Source organism: Mustela lutreola, chromosome 5, assembly GCF_030435805.1.
Source record: "Mustela lutreola isolate mMusLut2 chromosome 5, mMusLut2.pri, whole genome shotgun sequence".
Classification (NCBI taxonomy): Eukaryota; Metazoa; Chordata; class Mammalia; order Carnivora; family Mustelidae; genus Mustela; species Mustela lutreola.
The window spans coordinates 60,803,018-60,820,625 of record NC_081294.1 but is presented as its reverse complement, the minus strand read 5'-3'; the positions used below and the strand labels follow the sequence as shown (position 1 = coordinate 60,820,625).

The window sequence follows — 17,608 nt, the reverse complement described above, 5'->3', positions numbered from 1 at the left end:
GGCAGTCCTGCGGCATTTTCATAGAGATATTTTAACAGCATCACCTCCTGTGGATTGGAATACTAAATACTTTATTGAAGAACAAAACAGAACTGTTTTTATCTCTAGTACTTGCAAAATGAAGTACCTGAAAGCACTTTTGCATGTATTATTTATTCATCATGATAGAAAAATAGCCGTAACCTAATAAATTACATTTAAAAGCATTTAGTGCAAAAGTTTTGTTTATGATAAAGCAACAGATTTAGTTCTTTATCGGTAGCTTAAAGCACCAAGTTTTCTTTATACAAATTAGACAGATGGTGCTTACAGTAGAATTTACTAAAGGTCTGTCACAACAAATGCAGCCAAGCTGCATATTTAATCACTGCAGAATCTTGTCTACCTGCAGCTGCCAACTGCTAATCCAATTTCCCTGATAAATGTGGCAAGAGACACGATCAGCAATAAAGAGCATCTAACTCCATTTTCCTGCAGGGCGTCTTTTGATGAACATTTAGGACGGAAGCACGGAGTGCACTGTGTGGCCTTGGTTCGTGGCAGCTGCATGCATTCTGAGGCACAGTTCTCAGGTTACTCACTTAATTCTGCCACTATCATTACGTTGCTATTGATCTCAGTAGCTGTTGCCTACACAGCATTACTCTAGATGAAGCTGAATCAGGCAGTTATCATGCATCAAACTTGCTCAAAAGCCTGGAGATTTCCCCTTAATTACTTGTGATTTTATTTGCAAATACCGTTAAAGTGTAATCAAGCAGTCACTTTCCAGGGTCGTTAAGAACTTGCTGGTTTAGGGATATATCACTGGAACTCCATTAAAAATGACTCTAGGAAGATGGTTTCTATCAAACTAGATGGGATTACATCAAAATGGCTTGGAGTATAATGAAATCTTCAAATGAGACAAATGTAATTTTTATAAAGATGGTGTTTTTCAACCTCACTGCTTCTTTCTGATATAAAGGGCACCAAGAGCCACCTTAAAGCCGCAAAGTTTTTGTGGATCCTTCAGAATATTTGGAAGACCTCTAAAAAATACAGCTAACCTGAGTAGAAACTCTGGTGAAGAGTTTTCACGAGACGATGAACACAATGAAAATCCCTAAGATCCTTTTTGGTTTTAAAAAATTCTGAGTTTTAATATTCACTTCAAAACTCTATTTCAAAAGGTATCCCATTTGGCTAATTATTCTGGTAGAAGAATTACACTAAAATAATCATCAAAGGCTATCGTTTTAATATCTGGCTTCTTACTGCTAATATATATATATATATATATATATATATATATATATATATATATTTAGGGAGAAGAGAGGCCATCAAAATGATGGTTAATGTTTTTGACTTATTCCAAATAACAATAAAATATGACTCCAGTATCACTTACAAAAGGTGCCTGCATCCTCTAGAGTACATTTATTAGTCTTTTAAAAATAATAATCAGTGTCAATCTGTTTAAAATAGCCCAGACACATTATGATTTCAGAAGATGCTATTCCTATTTTGCAGATCTTGTGTTCCCCACCCCCCACATTAAAATATGGGACTGTTTTGTCACAAACAGCTTGCTACACTTAAGGATTTTACTAATAAAACATAATGTTGTCTTAGATATTATGACTGTTGCCACAGCTGAACTGACTTGTCAAATCAATCCTAATACGGCTCCCACAGGCACATAAAAACCTTATTTAGCTATCAGTTATCCTAATCACTTTGTTCAGTTTAAGAATGCAATACTTCAAGACCAGCTTCTATTTATACATATATGCCTAGCCATTTAATAAAGTCTTGATTTATATAAATTCTTGTTTAAAAAAATATTTAGAGATGTAGTGTTTTAGCATGTGTATGTGTGTACATTCCTCCATATAAATACGTTGAGGAATACAGTGCAGGGTAGATGAGGGAAGTAGTGCACCCGTGAGAAGTGTTCTTTTAAAGATACTAACTGCCTCGAGATAAATCATCTAATCGCAAACTGTCCAAAATCACGCGCTGACCTCAAAGTCAATTTGTACAAGAAACTAAAGAAGTACTTACATGAAAAGTACAACTCAAAGACATGTACAATTGAGGAAGCAAGATGGATGAGGTACAGAGCACACAGAAATATGCAGAAACCTCTTTGTGGATCTAGATATTCCAGAATGAGCAAAATTATCTTTTCGTCATGTTTAGGAACAAACCCACCTTTACATCTTCTTGTTTAAAGTTGTTGTTGAATATTTGTAAGACTGTTTCAAAAGAGACTGTAAGAGGCAGCATGAAATTCTCAAATTCATCTTCATCTTCCCCTATCAGAAAAACAAAAGGGTCACCACGGTTTAAAATGCATGCTATTATCCATTAGCCTAGGCAGTGAGTGCTTCATTTGGGCTTAGAAATGCTCCCGGGAAGGGGTCAGGCTGCATCCACACTCCTGCTGCATTCTGTACTTTGTTTGGCTCATTGAATATTCTGGTGTTTTCCCTTCTCTTTTGCACCAAATGAAATAGCAAAATTACTTACGAGCCTTTTTTTTTTCTTCTCTTTATTGGATCAAACAGACTCATGCCCCAGGCATCTCAGCCCTTCAGTTCTTACTGCCCCCAGAGCTTCCCCCATGCCTCAAGTAAAGCCACTTCAAAGCCTCAGAGACAGGGATCCTTTTTTCCCCTTCTCTTTAGGTGCCAAGGCCCTAAAGGGCTCACAGACTCAGGTGCCCAGATAGCTCTAAGTTATTATTCCCTTTTATTTATGTTCTTTTTTTTTTTTATTAATTTGTTAAACAGATAGCAGGGAAACTTTTATCTGCCAAATAAGATGGGGTCCCTCATGGGTCATTTGGATTTTAAGTACATACTCCATGGGTACACTTCCTCTTGCACCAAGCTCCCTTTTCTTTATAGAAACGAGTCATTTTTAAATTTTTTTTCTTCCCTTGAAAGATAGACTGCAGTCTCCTTAAGGATTCTATCAAAGCAGAATCTTCACTTCAAACATGGATATGCACAAATCACAATTTATTTATTTTTTATTAAAAAATTTATATTTGAGTATAGTTGACAATGTTACATTAGTTTCAGGTATACAACATAATGATTCAATTTTATGTTATGCTCTGCTCACCCCAAGTGTAGCTACGATCTGTCACCACGCAATGCTATTACAGTATCATCGACTACATTCCCTAAGCTATGCTTTTATTCCTGTGACTTATTCATCCCATAACTGGAAGCCTGTATCTCCCAGTCCCCTTCACTCATCTTGCCCATCCCCTCCCCTCCCTTCCCTCCAGCAACCATCAGTTTCTTCTCGGTATTTATATTCTGATTCTGCTTTTCATTTATTAATTCATTTTTTTTTTTACATTCCACCTGAGTAAAATCATATGTTATTTGTCTTTGTCGGACTTATTTCACTTAGCATAATACCTTCTAAGTCCATTCATGTTGTCATGAATGGCAAAATCTCATCCTCTTTTATGGCTATGTAATATTTCATTGTGTGTGTGTGTACACATCACATCTTCCTTATCCATTTAGATGGCTTCCGTGTCTCAGCTACACAACTGACAATTTATATAGTATTCTTTACATAGGGGTTACTTTAAAAATTTTTTTATTTATTTAGAGTGAGCAGGGGGAGGAGCAGAGGGAGAGAATCTCAAGCTGACTCCATGCCGAGCATGTGGAGCCCAATGCGGTGCTCCATCTGATGACCCCAAGGTCATGAGAAGAGCCAAAATCGAGTTAAGACACTCAATCAACTGAGCTGAATTGAGTTAGACACTCAACCAAACCCAGGGATCCCAAAGGGGTTTCTTATTTTTTTTTACTTTTTTTAAAAAAGATTTTATTTATTTATTAGAAAGAGAGAGAGAGCACACGCGCGCGTGTGTGTATGTGTGAGTGGGGGGAGGCAGAGAAGGAGAAGCAGACTTCCTGCTGAGCAGGAAGCCTAATGTGGGGCTTGATCCCAGGACCTGGAGATCATGGCTTGAGCTAAAGGCAGACAGTTTAACAGACTGATTTCTAGGTGAAGGAGAATGATGTCGGCAGGTGAGGCTCAGCGATAAACAGAACCAGTGTCTGGCTCCGCCACTTACTGTTTAACTTCAGATATTCACTAATTACCCTGAGTCTCAGTTTTCTCATCCACAATATAAGGATAAAAAGTCCACCATCGTGAATAATGTTCTAACACATGAAAAATAGAAGATGCTCTATCAATAGTTGTGGTGGTGCTGGCATTACAGTATCAGCACCTTGAACAGTGCCTGGCGTGTATTACACAAATACTGTATTTGAATGAAAATAAAGGGGACATTTAAAAAAATCCCTTATTTTCTTAACACCTGATATGAGTAATACAGTAGCTAACTGAAGTAAACATTATCAAATCCTTAAATAAATAATATATACACACATTATATTTAAACCATGTAGTCTTACTCTCCTAAGATAAAGTATCTTTTAAACATGGAATTATTAACAAGAATGGTGGTAACAATCACTGCAAGTAGATAAGGGTACAGGAAAGAGTGGATGCTTTGAAGTTTCTAGGCTCAAATCCTGGCTCTGCTACTTGTTAGCAAAATTCTGGTTTTGGATAAATGTCAGCCATTAACATTTTTGTTGTTTTGAGCTTTATATGGACCTAGAGAGGTGATCACAGGAATCAAATAAAGTGTGACAAGCAGGTTGTCCTCCAATACCCTTCCTCTGGGAGCAGAGCTTTCCCAAGGTAAGGATATTTAATCAGAACAAAGACAAATTCAGGATTTTACCATTCAACTGTTCACTTAATACCCAGAGCTATGGATCAAAAAACTTCCTGGCTCATCTTTTTCCTCAATCAAAGTTTGAGGTATGGGATAATCAAGGCACGGAAAACAAGCCACCAAAATGAGCAGGGAGAAGTCAAAGAGCACATGCTGAAGACAGGAATGCAAACAGCATTTCTACTTTAATGTCATATCGTCAGAGACCTTTCCTGACCTCTCTACCTGAAACATTACTGCAAAACTCGCCCTGACCCCCATCCGCCTTCCATTCTCATAACCTACTTTATTTTTCCTATGGGACTTACTGTCACATATGTTCATGGTCTTCCCTAATAGAACGTAAGCTCCCTGGTGAAGCAACTTTGTTTTGATCATGACTACTACATCCTCAGAGCCTAGACTAGGATCTGGCATTCAAGAAATAGTTGTGGAGTGATGGAATAACAACAGTTGAGTGCTTACTAAGTGAAGGCAATGAATTTAATACTTGATTTACTTAATAGACACCCATGTAGCTGTTCCTAGGTTCCAAGCACTGGTGCAAGTCATTAATGGTCCCAACAATCCTATGGAATTATATGACTATTTCCTCCACTTCACATGCAGGCAGAGAAACTCACTTAACCAGAGGGTTAAGTGGTTTGCCCAACAGTCTTGGGCTGGTAAGTGTCAGTGAACTCAGATCCCCAATTCCACTGGCTTTACTTCCAGCTCATGTTTTTCCTCCTGTCTCCACGGTGGGGTAGGGGGGAAGGTATCAGAGGCAGACACTGAAGTCAGGGTTACAGAATCTTGAGTTTAGAGCCGCATGAAGTCAGAAGAGGGTGAAGGACAATCAGACTGGTTCTGGTAGGGAGAAAGGGATTCCTCTGCGTTCATTTGAGTTTAAGATAGGCAAATTGGATACACTGGGGCATTATTTCTATAAAAGTGTTTATGTTTCAGTTAGCCCTGTTCCTCTCTTACTGCAGGGTAATACGTTGTATTATCTAAGCCAGAAAACTGGTCATTTTTGTTTATATCATGCAAACAAACTCTATAAAACATTTATTAGAGATTTTTTCCTTATTTGTTTTACTCCTAGAGGTATCAATTACTGCTTCTGATAGAAAAGGAGAAAACACGAGTTTGCTCTCTTATAACTTCATATTCAATTATGCAAGTCATATATTTAGAATGCCAAATGAATATGTGACCATTTTATAAATAATAATTGAAACTGCTCATTTTTTTTCTGACCAGGGCCCAGAAACCAGTCTGATTTGAAGGTGAAGTGCCAATTTACAGAGTAATATGTTCACTGGCATAAGGAAAAGTAAATATTAATGGAACACTGTTGCAGTTCTCAGTCATGCATAATAAAAATGATAAATTCTTCAGCTTTTCAGTAAAAGCCAAATCTAATCCCCTCTACTGGATGTCTGAGGATCTGATTCAGCAGGAAGTTATTCACTTTAGGAGTTCCGATTTCTTTTCCTTCAGAGAAGTCACATTAAAATACTAATGGTAACCTTTTTAGTATATTGGCTCTCGGGCATGCTATTTTTAAGACACTTCGTTTGTTATTTTATACAATTTAAGACCTTGAGTGGTGGGCATGTAAACTGGTGCAGCCAGGGTCATACGATGCAGCCACTGTAGAAAACAGTTTGGCAGATAATCAAAAAGTTAAACATAAAACTGTCATTTGATTCACCAATTTTACTCCCAGGTATACACCTGAGAAAATTCAAAGGGCATGTCCACACAAAAACTTACAGATAGATGTTCACACCAGCATTATTCTAACAGCGAAAAGGTGAAAACCCAACTGTTCAAACAAAATGTTCAGCTATACAATGGAGTATTAGCCATAAAAACGAAATGAAGTACTGAGACATGGTAAAATATGAATAAGCCTTGAAAACGTTATGCTACGTGAAAGAAAACAGACACAAGGGCCACATATTACATGAGTCTGTTTAGATGAAATTTCTAGAATGGGCAAATTCATAGAGACAGAAAGTAGATTAGTGGTTACCAGGGGCCGGGGTCAGGGGAAGTAAGAAATAACTATTAAGATACAGGATTTCTTTCAGGGGTGATGAAAATATTCTGGAATTAGATAATGGTGATGGTTGTATAGCCTTGTGAATATTCTGACTGTACTAAATACCACTGAACTTATACTTTATCAGTGTGAATTTTATGGCATGTGAATCTAAAAAAAAAAAAACCCACCAAAACCCACCAAAAAGCCACCATCAACACAATTCTCTCCGTCTTTAGAAGTATGCAGAACAGGAAACTTCTCATTTCCTCAAATTCAAATGCAAACTGAGGTTGGATTACTGGGGACCTGGGAGAGTAGTCAAGGAGCTGTTAATAGCACAAATAATTATGATAATAATAAATGATGGTAGCCAACAGGTACTGAGGATTTATTATATGGTAACTATTATGCGAAATACTTTGGTATTAGTGATAGGTTAGTATGATAGGCAGAATTATGGCCCCTAAAGATGACCATGTCCTAATGCTTGGAATCTGCGAATATGTCAGGTTATAAACAAAAGGGAATTGAGGTTGTTAATTATCTTTAAAAGAGAAGATTATCCTGGGTTATCCAGATGGGTCCAAGGTAATCACAGAGGTCCTTAAAGTGTTAGAGAAAAGTAGATAGGGAACACCAGAGAGATGGCAGCCTAAGGACTTGACCTGGTGTTGCTGGTGTAAGGGGGGGGCCACGAGCCCAGGAAAGCAGGTGGCATATAAGCAACAAAAGCAAGGGAGCAGATTCTTCCGCAGAGCCCCAGAGAGGAATGATGCCCTGCTGACTCCTTGATTTTAGCCAACCGGGACCCATTTTGGACTTCTGACCTCCAGAATTATAAAATCATAAATCTGTAATATTTAAGCCAATAATTCGCAGTAATTTGTAATGGGAGTAATAGGTAACTAATATAATTAGTAAAGGTCAGATCTAATGTTAGGAAGCTCTCTGTTCCAAACTACAGAGAATTGAGAGCAGAGGCAAACAAGAAGATACAGAGGCAGATGAGTAAGGAAAATAACTTAAAACCACACACCAATGGGTCCTATCAAAAGAGCCAGTGACTTCTGCGGGCCTAGGTCTGTGCCATCTGCTGTTCCCCAGGGCTTCACTGGGATAGCACTTCTCCAGTACTATTAGAATAAGTCTTGAGGAAGTTGCTTAGCTAGAAGGTGCTACTGTGGGCCAAAAAGGTGCTACCATGGGCCAAAATTTACTTTTCCCCTACATGGTCTAGGAGGTGTAGCTGGCTGTGACAGGACCACGGCTTCAGGGAGGGCAGGCTGCTGTAGGACCTGTCAGGAAGTGTTAACAGCTTCCGCTCCTGTAAGAAAATAATAGCCCAAGTGCTGAAGGCAGAGTAGCTGTACTAAAGGTAGTGAACTTGCCTTATTTTGAAGTCCTGGTGTCAGTCTGTGCCCCTGATTGCAAATATTGTAAACAAGCACTTGTAAACAAGTACTCAGTATGTATTAATTAACACAGAAATAAGTATTTCTATCTTAATTAGTACATACTGAGTATTTGTTTTGTGATAGGAATTGTTCCAGGCCTTTTCACACCTCTTTCTCTTATTTAAAGCATGTAACAATTCTTTAAGATAGGTATCTCCATTTCATAGATGAGAAAATTGAGGCTCCCTTTAATTCCTCTCCCTAGGGAACTAGAATGTTTATTTTAGTTCTCAGAAGAAAAATACACCACCCATTACAGACCCTTGTACTCCTTTTCTAGGAAACCCACCCTGAAAAGTTCCATCCCTAAAGTATCTCGTTCCCTGGGGTGCTCTAGACCCTCTACCCTCAAAACCAGGTAAGTTATTAAAACTGGATCTGGACTTAATGGGTTGCTTTCTGCCTACAGGGCCGGCTAATTAGTCTTAATTATCTCATTATAGATTCTAAGTATTTCCAGCTGCTTCTTTACCCCTTATTGCCCAGTCCCCCCACCCCCCCATGTCTATTTTCCAGATCATCTCTGCCAAGTCATGGACACAGGTGATATATTGATGTATTCTTCTTATCTATCAGAACATTAGTTATTTCTGATCAAGCTTCTCATTTCTAAACCCTTCTGGGCCATCTACCTCTGTGTTCTTTTTATCCATGAGAATAAATATGCTTTGGCCAATTATCAGGATATGAGGACAAATTTTAAAAACTACATTTGATTTTCACTGACAAAAGGACCAATATACTTATATAGGGCAAATAATAAACACTAATCTATCTGGTTATTTGATAGAAGCTTGGAAAGTAATCCCTTCTCCCTTCTCACTGCCCTCAAGCCTCAAATCAATCATTCAGTCCAAACAGTTCAAATAAAAATAAAAAAGAAAAAGTTACCTTTCTTAATTGGTTGAGAATATAAAAGATGAAGTAACAGTGTAGTTAGTACAAGTGAATAAGAATGTGTGGTCACAGGGCTAGAGGTTGTATGACTGACCTTGGGGAAGTCATTCAGTCTCTCTGAACCTCACTTTTCTAACAGATAAGCAACGCAATAAAAGCTATTTCACATGGGCTGTTGTGACAGTGGTTTGCAGACTATAAATTTATAAACAAATGTTAATTATTAATAATAAAGAAAAGGAAATTTCCTTCTTCTGTATATTTTTACTTTTATCATTAGTAGCTATTTCTAGAATACTCTTCCCTTTTTATTTAACTCATTTACTTTTTATTTAAAATTCCTCAAATTTAAGCTAGGAATATCTTCAGGTGCCAATTATTTATTAAAAGCCATAAAGGTAGGTATGTGTTATAGCACAGTGCTCCCTAAAGAGAAAATACCTCTTAATGTCTATAAATAACATTTTAATATTAACAATCCCTTGATCATTACAAGATATGACTTCTTCTTAGAGTTTGAGTATCTAGGGAAAGCACTGCTTTATGTAGTATGCAATTTCCCACATCCTATCAATGTGCTTCTCATCTGAGTAGTTCAAGATAAGGTGCAGTCATAAAAAGGCCGAGAAAAGCAACTGTTAGCGATACCAAGGAAAAACAATTCTATATGACACTGAGTAATTCTAAGTTTGTGGTTGGTAAAAACCTAATTTGCAATGAATAATATTCAGTTCTCCACAAAACAGAGTGTTGTTGTAGTTCTTTTCCACACTTCCCCTTCTCCAATATTTGTCAACTGAATTCACCTCTATTCAAATTAAACAAAATAGAAGGTTTTATTTATTCAAGTATTTTATACTAAACTGCTCCCTGGAGGGTCTCCATTTACTGGCTTGGGTAATATTATCTTTCCTTTAGTTTATTAGATTGATAAAGTTAATTTAAAAATAACCTAGGGAACTTTAAGTGATTCTTGGAAGGACTAACATGCATGCACATATGGATGGCCACCCATTTTCTTCTGTGTGTATGTTATCTTGCAAAGAGAGTTTTGCATTAATTTTTATAATTTCTTAGAATACGGAAATACATGGCCAACATTAAATACCATCATTCTGATGATGAAATGCTTTCAATTCTGTTCTTTATACAAGTGAACATTTCATCTAGTGTAGCCAAGGAGCAATTTGATAAAATGGTACAACTGTTTATTGCCAAAAAACCCCCATTTTCATCTGAAATACAACCTGGGGCACATAGCATCTAATTAAATTCATACAGAGTACAAATAATTGACTAGAAACCAAAATGGATTTCAAAGTAAACACCAATTAATGTGACACCCAATTTCTTTCCCCTTTTCTAATCACTCCAGTGTGCACGTATGGCTCATACACAACATACTCTGTTTAGTTTGTTGGATTCAATTAGAATATGCTTTATATTTCTGTCCAAGACTTACATCCTGTGTTTTGCAAGCAGGTTGCTGAGGGGTTTTTCTATTGGATTAAAAAAAAAATCAGTGATATAAAAGTTCTTCCTTAATTTTTCCTTCATATGAGAAGAATTCTCACTACCTAATATTTTTACTTCTTTCACTTAATACATGGATCTGTGCTTCTTTTGACAACAGCACCATCTCTTTTTTCTTTGTTTCCATGACAGTGAATACACAATAGAAAACTATAAAGCCACACATACAGGAACTCTGGCAGCAACGTTCCAGTCAACCTAGTTTGTGAGACAAGGTTTCAAATAATAAAACTGTGTTCAGCAACACTCAACAAATGATCATCTATGAAGTAATAACACTTTGAACAGAGAGCAACAAGCGATTAATCGAGCACAAGAGTGGCCACGTGTAGATGATCACTTGTGAAAGTAGTCAGCCTCTTGGTTTGTTTTGTCTTGGAGAGGCCAACGATCAAAGCTACTCCCAGAAAGAACCTGGCAGGAATTGCTGATTCCAGGAACCATGACGATGGCATCTTGGCTGCAACATACTTATGTGTCATTCATTCATTCACTAAATATTTACTGAGCACCTACAAGGTAGCAACAGGAGATCGGTGCTAGAAAACATGAAGAAGGCAAAGTCCATGCTGTGAAGGAGCTCAGAGTATTTTGGGAAGTAGAGCAGCTCTGGCTCTTCACCAGAAATAGAAGCTCTGGTAATATATACCACAAATTGTCCCTTGATGCTTATAGTATACATTTAGTTATTTCAAAAAGTGAAAACCACTAATAAATAAAGACTTCTTTTCAAACAATGTAAAAGTTCCATGACTGTAGTTGCCATTGTTTTTAACTTTACCCATAGCCAGACTCAGTTTCCTCGTACTGAGTACCTGCCACATACCAGGCACTTCACACAGTCAGTTTCCATCTCTGCCGAGCTATCCAAGATGTGTTTGCAACATAATGGAGATTGACCTTTTTTAAAAATGCTGTGAACTAAAAAAATATCAATTTATACTTTATATTGTTATGGGTTAAGTAATTCAAAGGAACCTAACCTTGAGAAACCTAATAAAATCATTTCTCAGTTATTCAAGTTTATATATTTTCCTATAGCTTCTCATACCTCACAGTTTGCGTTAAGCAATGCTAAATAAAAGTAGTTTTCAAAGTGGCAGCGTGTAATGCAGGGTCTTTCTGGGCACCGTCGTGACTCTCAGTTATCATAACCATGGTAAGTGCGGGCATGCTGTGAATACCAGTAGTGCTGTCTGTTGTTTAGGTTCCCATGGACTTATGGAAGGTTCTTTGGTCTATGATGTCTATATGAGAAAGGATCTTGACCCACTCCATTTCCAGGTCCTGAAAATGTGCATGATGAACTTATTGCTAGGAAATCTCCTCCGTCTTGTCCTCTAGTTTTGGTTTTCTCAGTCTGATGGCATCATTAAAGGAGCATTTTTTAAGGCTTTAGGAAATAAATTCGGTCTAGACACAGTCTTCTTTAATGCTTGGATAACTGAGAGGAAAGCAAAAGGGCAAGCTCCTTGAGGGCAGGGGCCTGTATGTCTGGCTGGTTTCTGTCCTGCCCTCAGAGCTCACAGTACAGTGTGTTCTCTCAATGATTACTGAGGACAATGACAAGGAGTCGGGCTGCTCCTCTTCTCTCTGATGCAGCAGGCAAGAGGTAATACAGGGCAGGGTGCGGTATGCAAAGCTGTCACTCAGATCTCCCACTTGCCTAAGGTAGCAGATGATTGGGTTTTGCATGCCTGGTTTACACTCTTCAAATATTTATAGACAGTTCTCTTTGCCTCAAGCCCTAGTTGTCACTTAGCCAAGTTATACATACATGGTTCTTTTAATCTTTCTTTAGAAATCAATCCCACCAAGCCCCTTAATCATTCTAGATGCATTTCGCTCAACTTTTGGCTGTTTGTCTCTCTTGTAATTTATTCTGTTGAAATGCATGAAAATAATACAGATGTGGAACAGAGGGCAGTTCAGTCACCTTTCTACTACATGGAGGAATGTCTTTTATGTGCAAAAGAAAATTATTTATCCTTTTTCCTTTTGTATGATCATGTTTAAAAAAATTCACATTTAAATTGATGGATCAATCAATACATTACAAGAAAAAGGATGAAAAAAAGTACCATCACTATTATATTCTCTAAGGATAATATATTGTCATCGGTTGACAATATCACTGTCATGACACAATGACATTGTGTCTATAAACTGATTAACCTGCAGTATTCAAACATGGGGGGAAAATGGGAACCCAGAATAATATGGTCGCCACAAAGAGGCTTAAGTGCCCATCCTCAGGTACTATCTACCTGTGGATGGTACTTGTGGATATGTCTAGCTAAGCCTTTCAGTGGAAGATATTTTTTAAAGAAGTCATATTATTAAAGAAGTCTAATTTTCCAATTAGAAAAGTTAACACCTTAAAAAATTTTAAATAATCAAAAATGAGAAAAAGTCACCTATAGTTCACTACCACAAAACAACATTTAACATTTTTAAAGAATTTAAGTTTTTTTGGATGCATTCTGCAGCCACACCGCAGGCACACTCATATCATTTACACAGTTTAACAGCTAGCTTTTTCACTTAATTTTATAAAATTTCATGTATTGTGCTATCTTCAAATCCCAATTTTAATGAGGACAGACTACTCCATCAAGTAAGTAGATATGCTGTAATTTTACAACTCCCTATTGCTGGATATTTACATCATTTCCATTTTTTCTCTAGATTAAATGTCATTACAAAGAAAAATCTTTGTGTGTAAAGCTTTTCAGTATTGAAGACTGCTCCTAGATTCATAGCAGTAAAATTAATGGATCAAGGGATACCCAGAAAACCCCGAGGTAAAGAATTAATGCAGGTTCTATTCAAAGTGAAAAATACCACTTTAAATACAAAGATTTGTCTTTTGGCTCTGACGCCCAAATCATAGAGAGCTGCAGAAAACTGTCGAAGATGGCAAGTTCTAGTAACTTAAATATGGTCCTCACTAACAGTGTGCTCCTTCAACTGCACAAGTAGATTGTTGAGCCCTTCTTAATCAAGTTACGAATCAATTCTTCACCTTACCTAGATCTACCATCAGAAGGCGAGTGAGGGCAGTGTAGAAGATGGTTCGGCACCTGAAGTCACTGACACTGTAATTGTCACTGATTCCAAGGAAGGGAAAGTGTTCACTCTATTGAAAGCAAAAGGGCATCCAAAGTTACAAACACTTCACCTAAACTACCCAGAAAATCCTAGTCACAAATGAAAGGAAGTAAGACTTACCGTGTGGTTTTTTAGCATGAATTTCACGGCATCTATCTTCACAAGTTTTTTTAAAAGGATATAGGTAATAGAAGTTAAGGAATCTGGGGAAATATAATTGTCTTATCTATAGATAATATATCACAAAATAACACTGAATTATAATGGCATCAATTTCTATTTATGAAGAATCAATATTATTTCTAAAGAGTATTGCTACAGAAATGTCTTTCATTCTGTTAAGAATGATAATCCATTATTAACCGGTGCAATTACTTTTCCTATCTTATACATATTCTAGTTATGGAAAGGAAAAATGAATTTTATAATTAAGACAAAAACTTCTTTACTATTAAAGTCTTGATAGTAGAAAATTAAAACTGACCCTTTTTACATTTTGGATATAACTTGAGAACTTCTTTTCACTTAATATTATTTCATAAAAAATAATTATAAAAGACTCATAATAGACCATCCAGAAAGAGAAAACTGTTCAATTCCAAGAAACAATGAGCCCAGTTAGAAATCTGAGAAAATTCTGCTTTAGATGAAGAAGATCAGAATACAATTAGATGCAGCTGAGCGCGTGTCATCAAGTGTTGAAGGACAGGCTTAAATGACCCAGTATTTCTCAAGACCCTACTACATCTAACACCCTAGGTGTTAAGATGTTTATATGTGTTCATTCACCTAATCTTCACAATTAGCCTGTTAAATATAATTTCTTATTTCTAATCCATAGATAAGAAAACCAAAGTTCAGAGAAAGTAAGTTACTTGCCCAAGATTACTGTGGACTACAATGTAAAAAGTAAAAATTTATTTTTACTGTGGACTACAATGCTGTGATCTGAACTGAGGTTTGACTACAGAGGCCATGTTCTCTCTCTACTGGGCCACATTACCACCTGAACAGTTCAACTCAGAAGAAGAATAAAGTTGAGAAATGATAAACATCAGCGCAAGGCCTAAATAATTTCCGGTCAGTGCTGCCATCAAAGAAGGGCTGATGTGTTTGTAAGAACCTCTACTGAATATACAAACACCCTCTTCTTTTACTTCATCATTCCTGTGTCGGTGTAAAAGAGCAGAAAAAACAATGAACCTGAGTCAGGAAAGCTGGGCTTTTGGCTTCACTACACTACACCATTCGATCAGCTGAATGAGTCTGAGTACTATACTCAGATCCTCTGAGCCTTTAGTCTCCCTCTCCAACAAATGACACCCAAGCTATCTTCCAGGATGGTTGCGAGGCTCAGAGCAGGCAAACGTCTTCACCAATTCTAAGTCAGGGAGGAAGACACAAAGATTTAGAGAAGTAACACATACAGAATGTTTGCTACTTGCAGGGTTAATTATCACAAGCCCATGGGGGTAGGTAGTATCACTTCTGGTTTTCTGAAGAAGAAACAAATTCAAAAAAATTAAATAAAACTTTCCAAAAGACAACGGGTATAATTCAGATTCAAGGCCCTCTGACTCAAGCAACCATTCCAGCTGCATGTTAAGCATGTGTATCTGACTCACCTCCATATGAAGGCTGCAAGCCTCCCACGGGCAGGGGCCACACCCATTCGTTTTCCTCAGTGCACTGCTCTCAGGGGGTGCTCAGTGCACTGTGTTTTTCTGGCAGGCTGAAGGGGAACAAGATCAGGGGATGATAGGCAGGAGGTCTCTCCCTGCATACAAGGATGAGATCTGATGATTTGTTCCCAGTATAAATCACTGAGCAGAAGAACTGCCACTCAAACTTCACTCAGTTAAACAGGGGTGGGGATCAATAAACTAAGACATATCTTAAGTAATTACCAAATACAATTCTCCTGGAATTGCAAAGTTAAAAGTGACAGGGTCTATGGGTAATAAGAATGCTGCCATTAATAGGAATCTTCCTGTCAGTGCTACTAATAAACAGCAAGTCATGTTTTGACAATGGAATATTTATGGTAGCAATAAACAGAACATTCGCAGGAAGAATCTCATCTGCCAAAGATACATTTTCTGTAGAACTGCATCTGTGCACTTTGTATCAAGGCCAGCCTCGCTGCCTTTTAATTACATTCTAAAGCAAAAAAAAAAAAAAAAAAAAAAAAAGATTAAGAATAAATTTTTACTTTTTTCAATAAAGAAATAAATGAGAATTCATCTGATTATTTATATTCCCTCATAGGAATTCAACTCAAAGCTATTACGGTCCTTAAGAGAGTATGTAATGTTTTTTTAAAAAGGCAAATGGATACATCATATTTATAATCTTTTTACTTTCATCTTGTACTTTTCTAAGAGACTCAGGTTCTCAGAAGAGGCACCACTTTCATTGGGTGGGAACATTTTAGTTGCATGGCAGGACTAGGTCAGACCCCAGAGGCTTGTCTGGAACAACGCCTCAAAGGGAACATAGTAATGGTGGCTACTGTAACAGCACCAGTAGTAGGAGCCTACAGCAGTAAGAGAATTTAGTGAAAGTCATGCATGGAACATGTAAATGGCAGGGCTAAGATTCAAATTCAGGTCTGTCAGACTCAACACCAAAAGCTCTTTTCATTAGGTTGCATCATATCCATTTGATTTTAAAGAGGCCAGTGACTTTATAGAGATGACTAGTTTTTTGAGACACAACAGAAATGGGAACTGGGTCCCAGAAAAAAACAGGGAAACTCTTCTTTTAGGAGGCACCACCATTAATGAGCCTTCATCACATCTAGGACAGAGCATACTCTGTAGCTGGGCTGACAGTAACACACTAAACAAAATCCCTAGGAAATTCCCGTTTGTATCCATGTAGTCATGAAAACACTGAGGAAGGTGGGCATGGTCTTACTGATAGTTACCACGACAAATGAAGAAAGGAAAGAAAAAGTCAAGACAAATGGTATACCTTACAGATGCTGGAAAGTTTTGAAAATTTGTATCTGTGGTGAAAAGGAAACCTAAATTGAGAACAAACTGGTTTCTTCAGTTACAGGAGTATTACACACTTTAGTAGTTGATGGGCAGAGCAGTAGCAAGTATGGTTTCAATCCACGGTATCTAGCTTTTACTGAGTATCTACAACATTTCCTCAAACCTAAAATGCCGGTGGTTATAAAAAAACATCATTACTGTATGTGCTAAGAAAGATGTAAAATACCATCAGTTGTGGTATTTGCATATCTTCTTTACAGAAATGTTAAAATGTAAAGCAATTTTTGTTTTAGAATCAAAGGAGCAGTATAGTAGGCATATGATATTCACTAAGGATGATACACTGATCAAAGCAATTATTTAAAAACGATACATGTTTACAAATAGTTTTTGCAGACAGAATTAGATCTTAATGATAGAAGAAAGTTCACAGATATGTTAGATTTTGGATGACATGACATGACATGACAATGACATGTTGGAAATTACTATAGGTGGATGAGAGGTACAAAGTATACTGAAATATTAGTATCATTATTTCAAAAGTGAGATTATATTCATAAACCTTACTAACCTAAAAAACATCCAAATATGTCTCACCAGAATGAAGCATCTTAAGGAATACTAATAATTACTTATAAGGAACAGGAGTTAAAGCTTTGTCAGTTAACAAAGGGGGCAACATTGATTCAAATGCCCACTATGTGAAATTCTGAAACAAGAGGAAAAAAAAAAAGACTCCTAATCTCTAATAGTTTACAAACTAATAGAGAAGACTAGCCAATACTAAGCTATATGATATTCA

At 37.1% G+C, this 17,608-nt stretch overlaps 1 protein-coding gene across 7 annotated transcripts in view; it reads right to left on the bottom strand.

The window, feature by feature from the left end:
* Window positions 1-17,608, bottom strand: part of RANBP17 (RAN binding protein 17) — a 315,477-nt gene that overhangs the window by 66,600 nt on the left and 231,269 nt on the right. For all 7 annotated transcript variants that reach the window (XR_009353860.1, XM_059174293.1, XM_059174291.1 and 4 more), the window contains 3 exons: window positions 13,922-13,985; window positions 13,721-13,829; window positions 2,200-2,303 (listed from right to left, as the gene is read on the bottom strand). Coding sequence is in view for 6 of the 7 variants with exons in the window: in XM_059174293.1 (XP_059030276.1) it covers window positions 2,200-2,303; window positions 13,721-13,829; window positions 13,922-13,985 (277 nt within the window). In the remaining variant the exon portion in view is untranslated. The remainder of the gene's footprint in view (window positions 1-2,199; window positions 2,304-13,720; window positions 13,830-13,921; window positions 13,986-17,608) is intronic.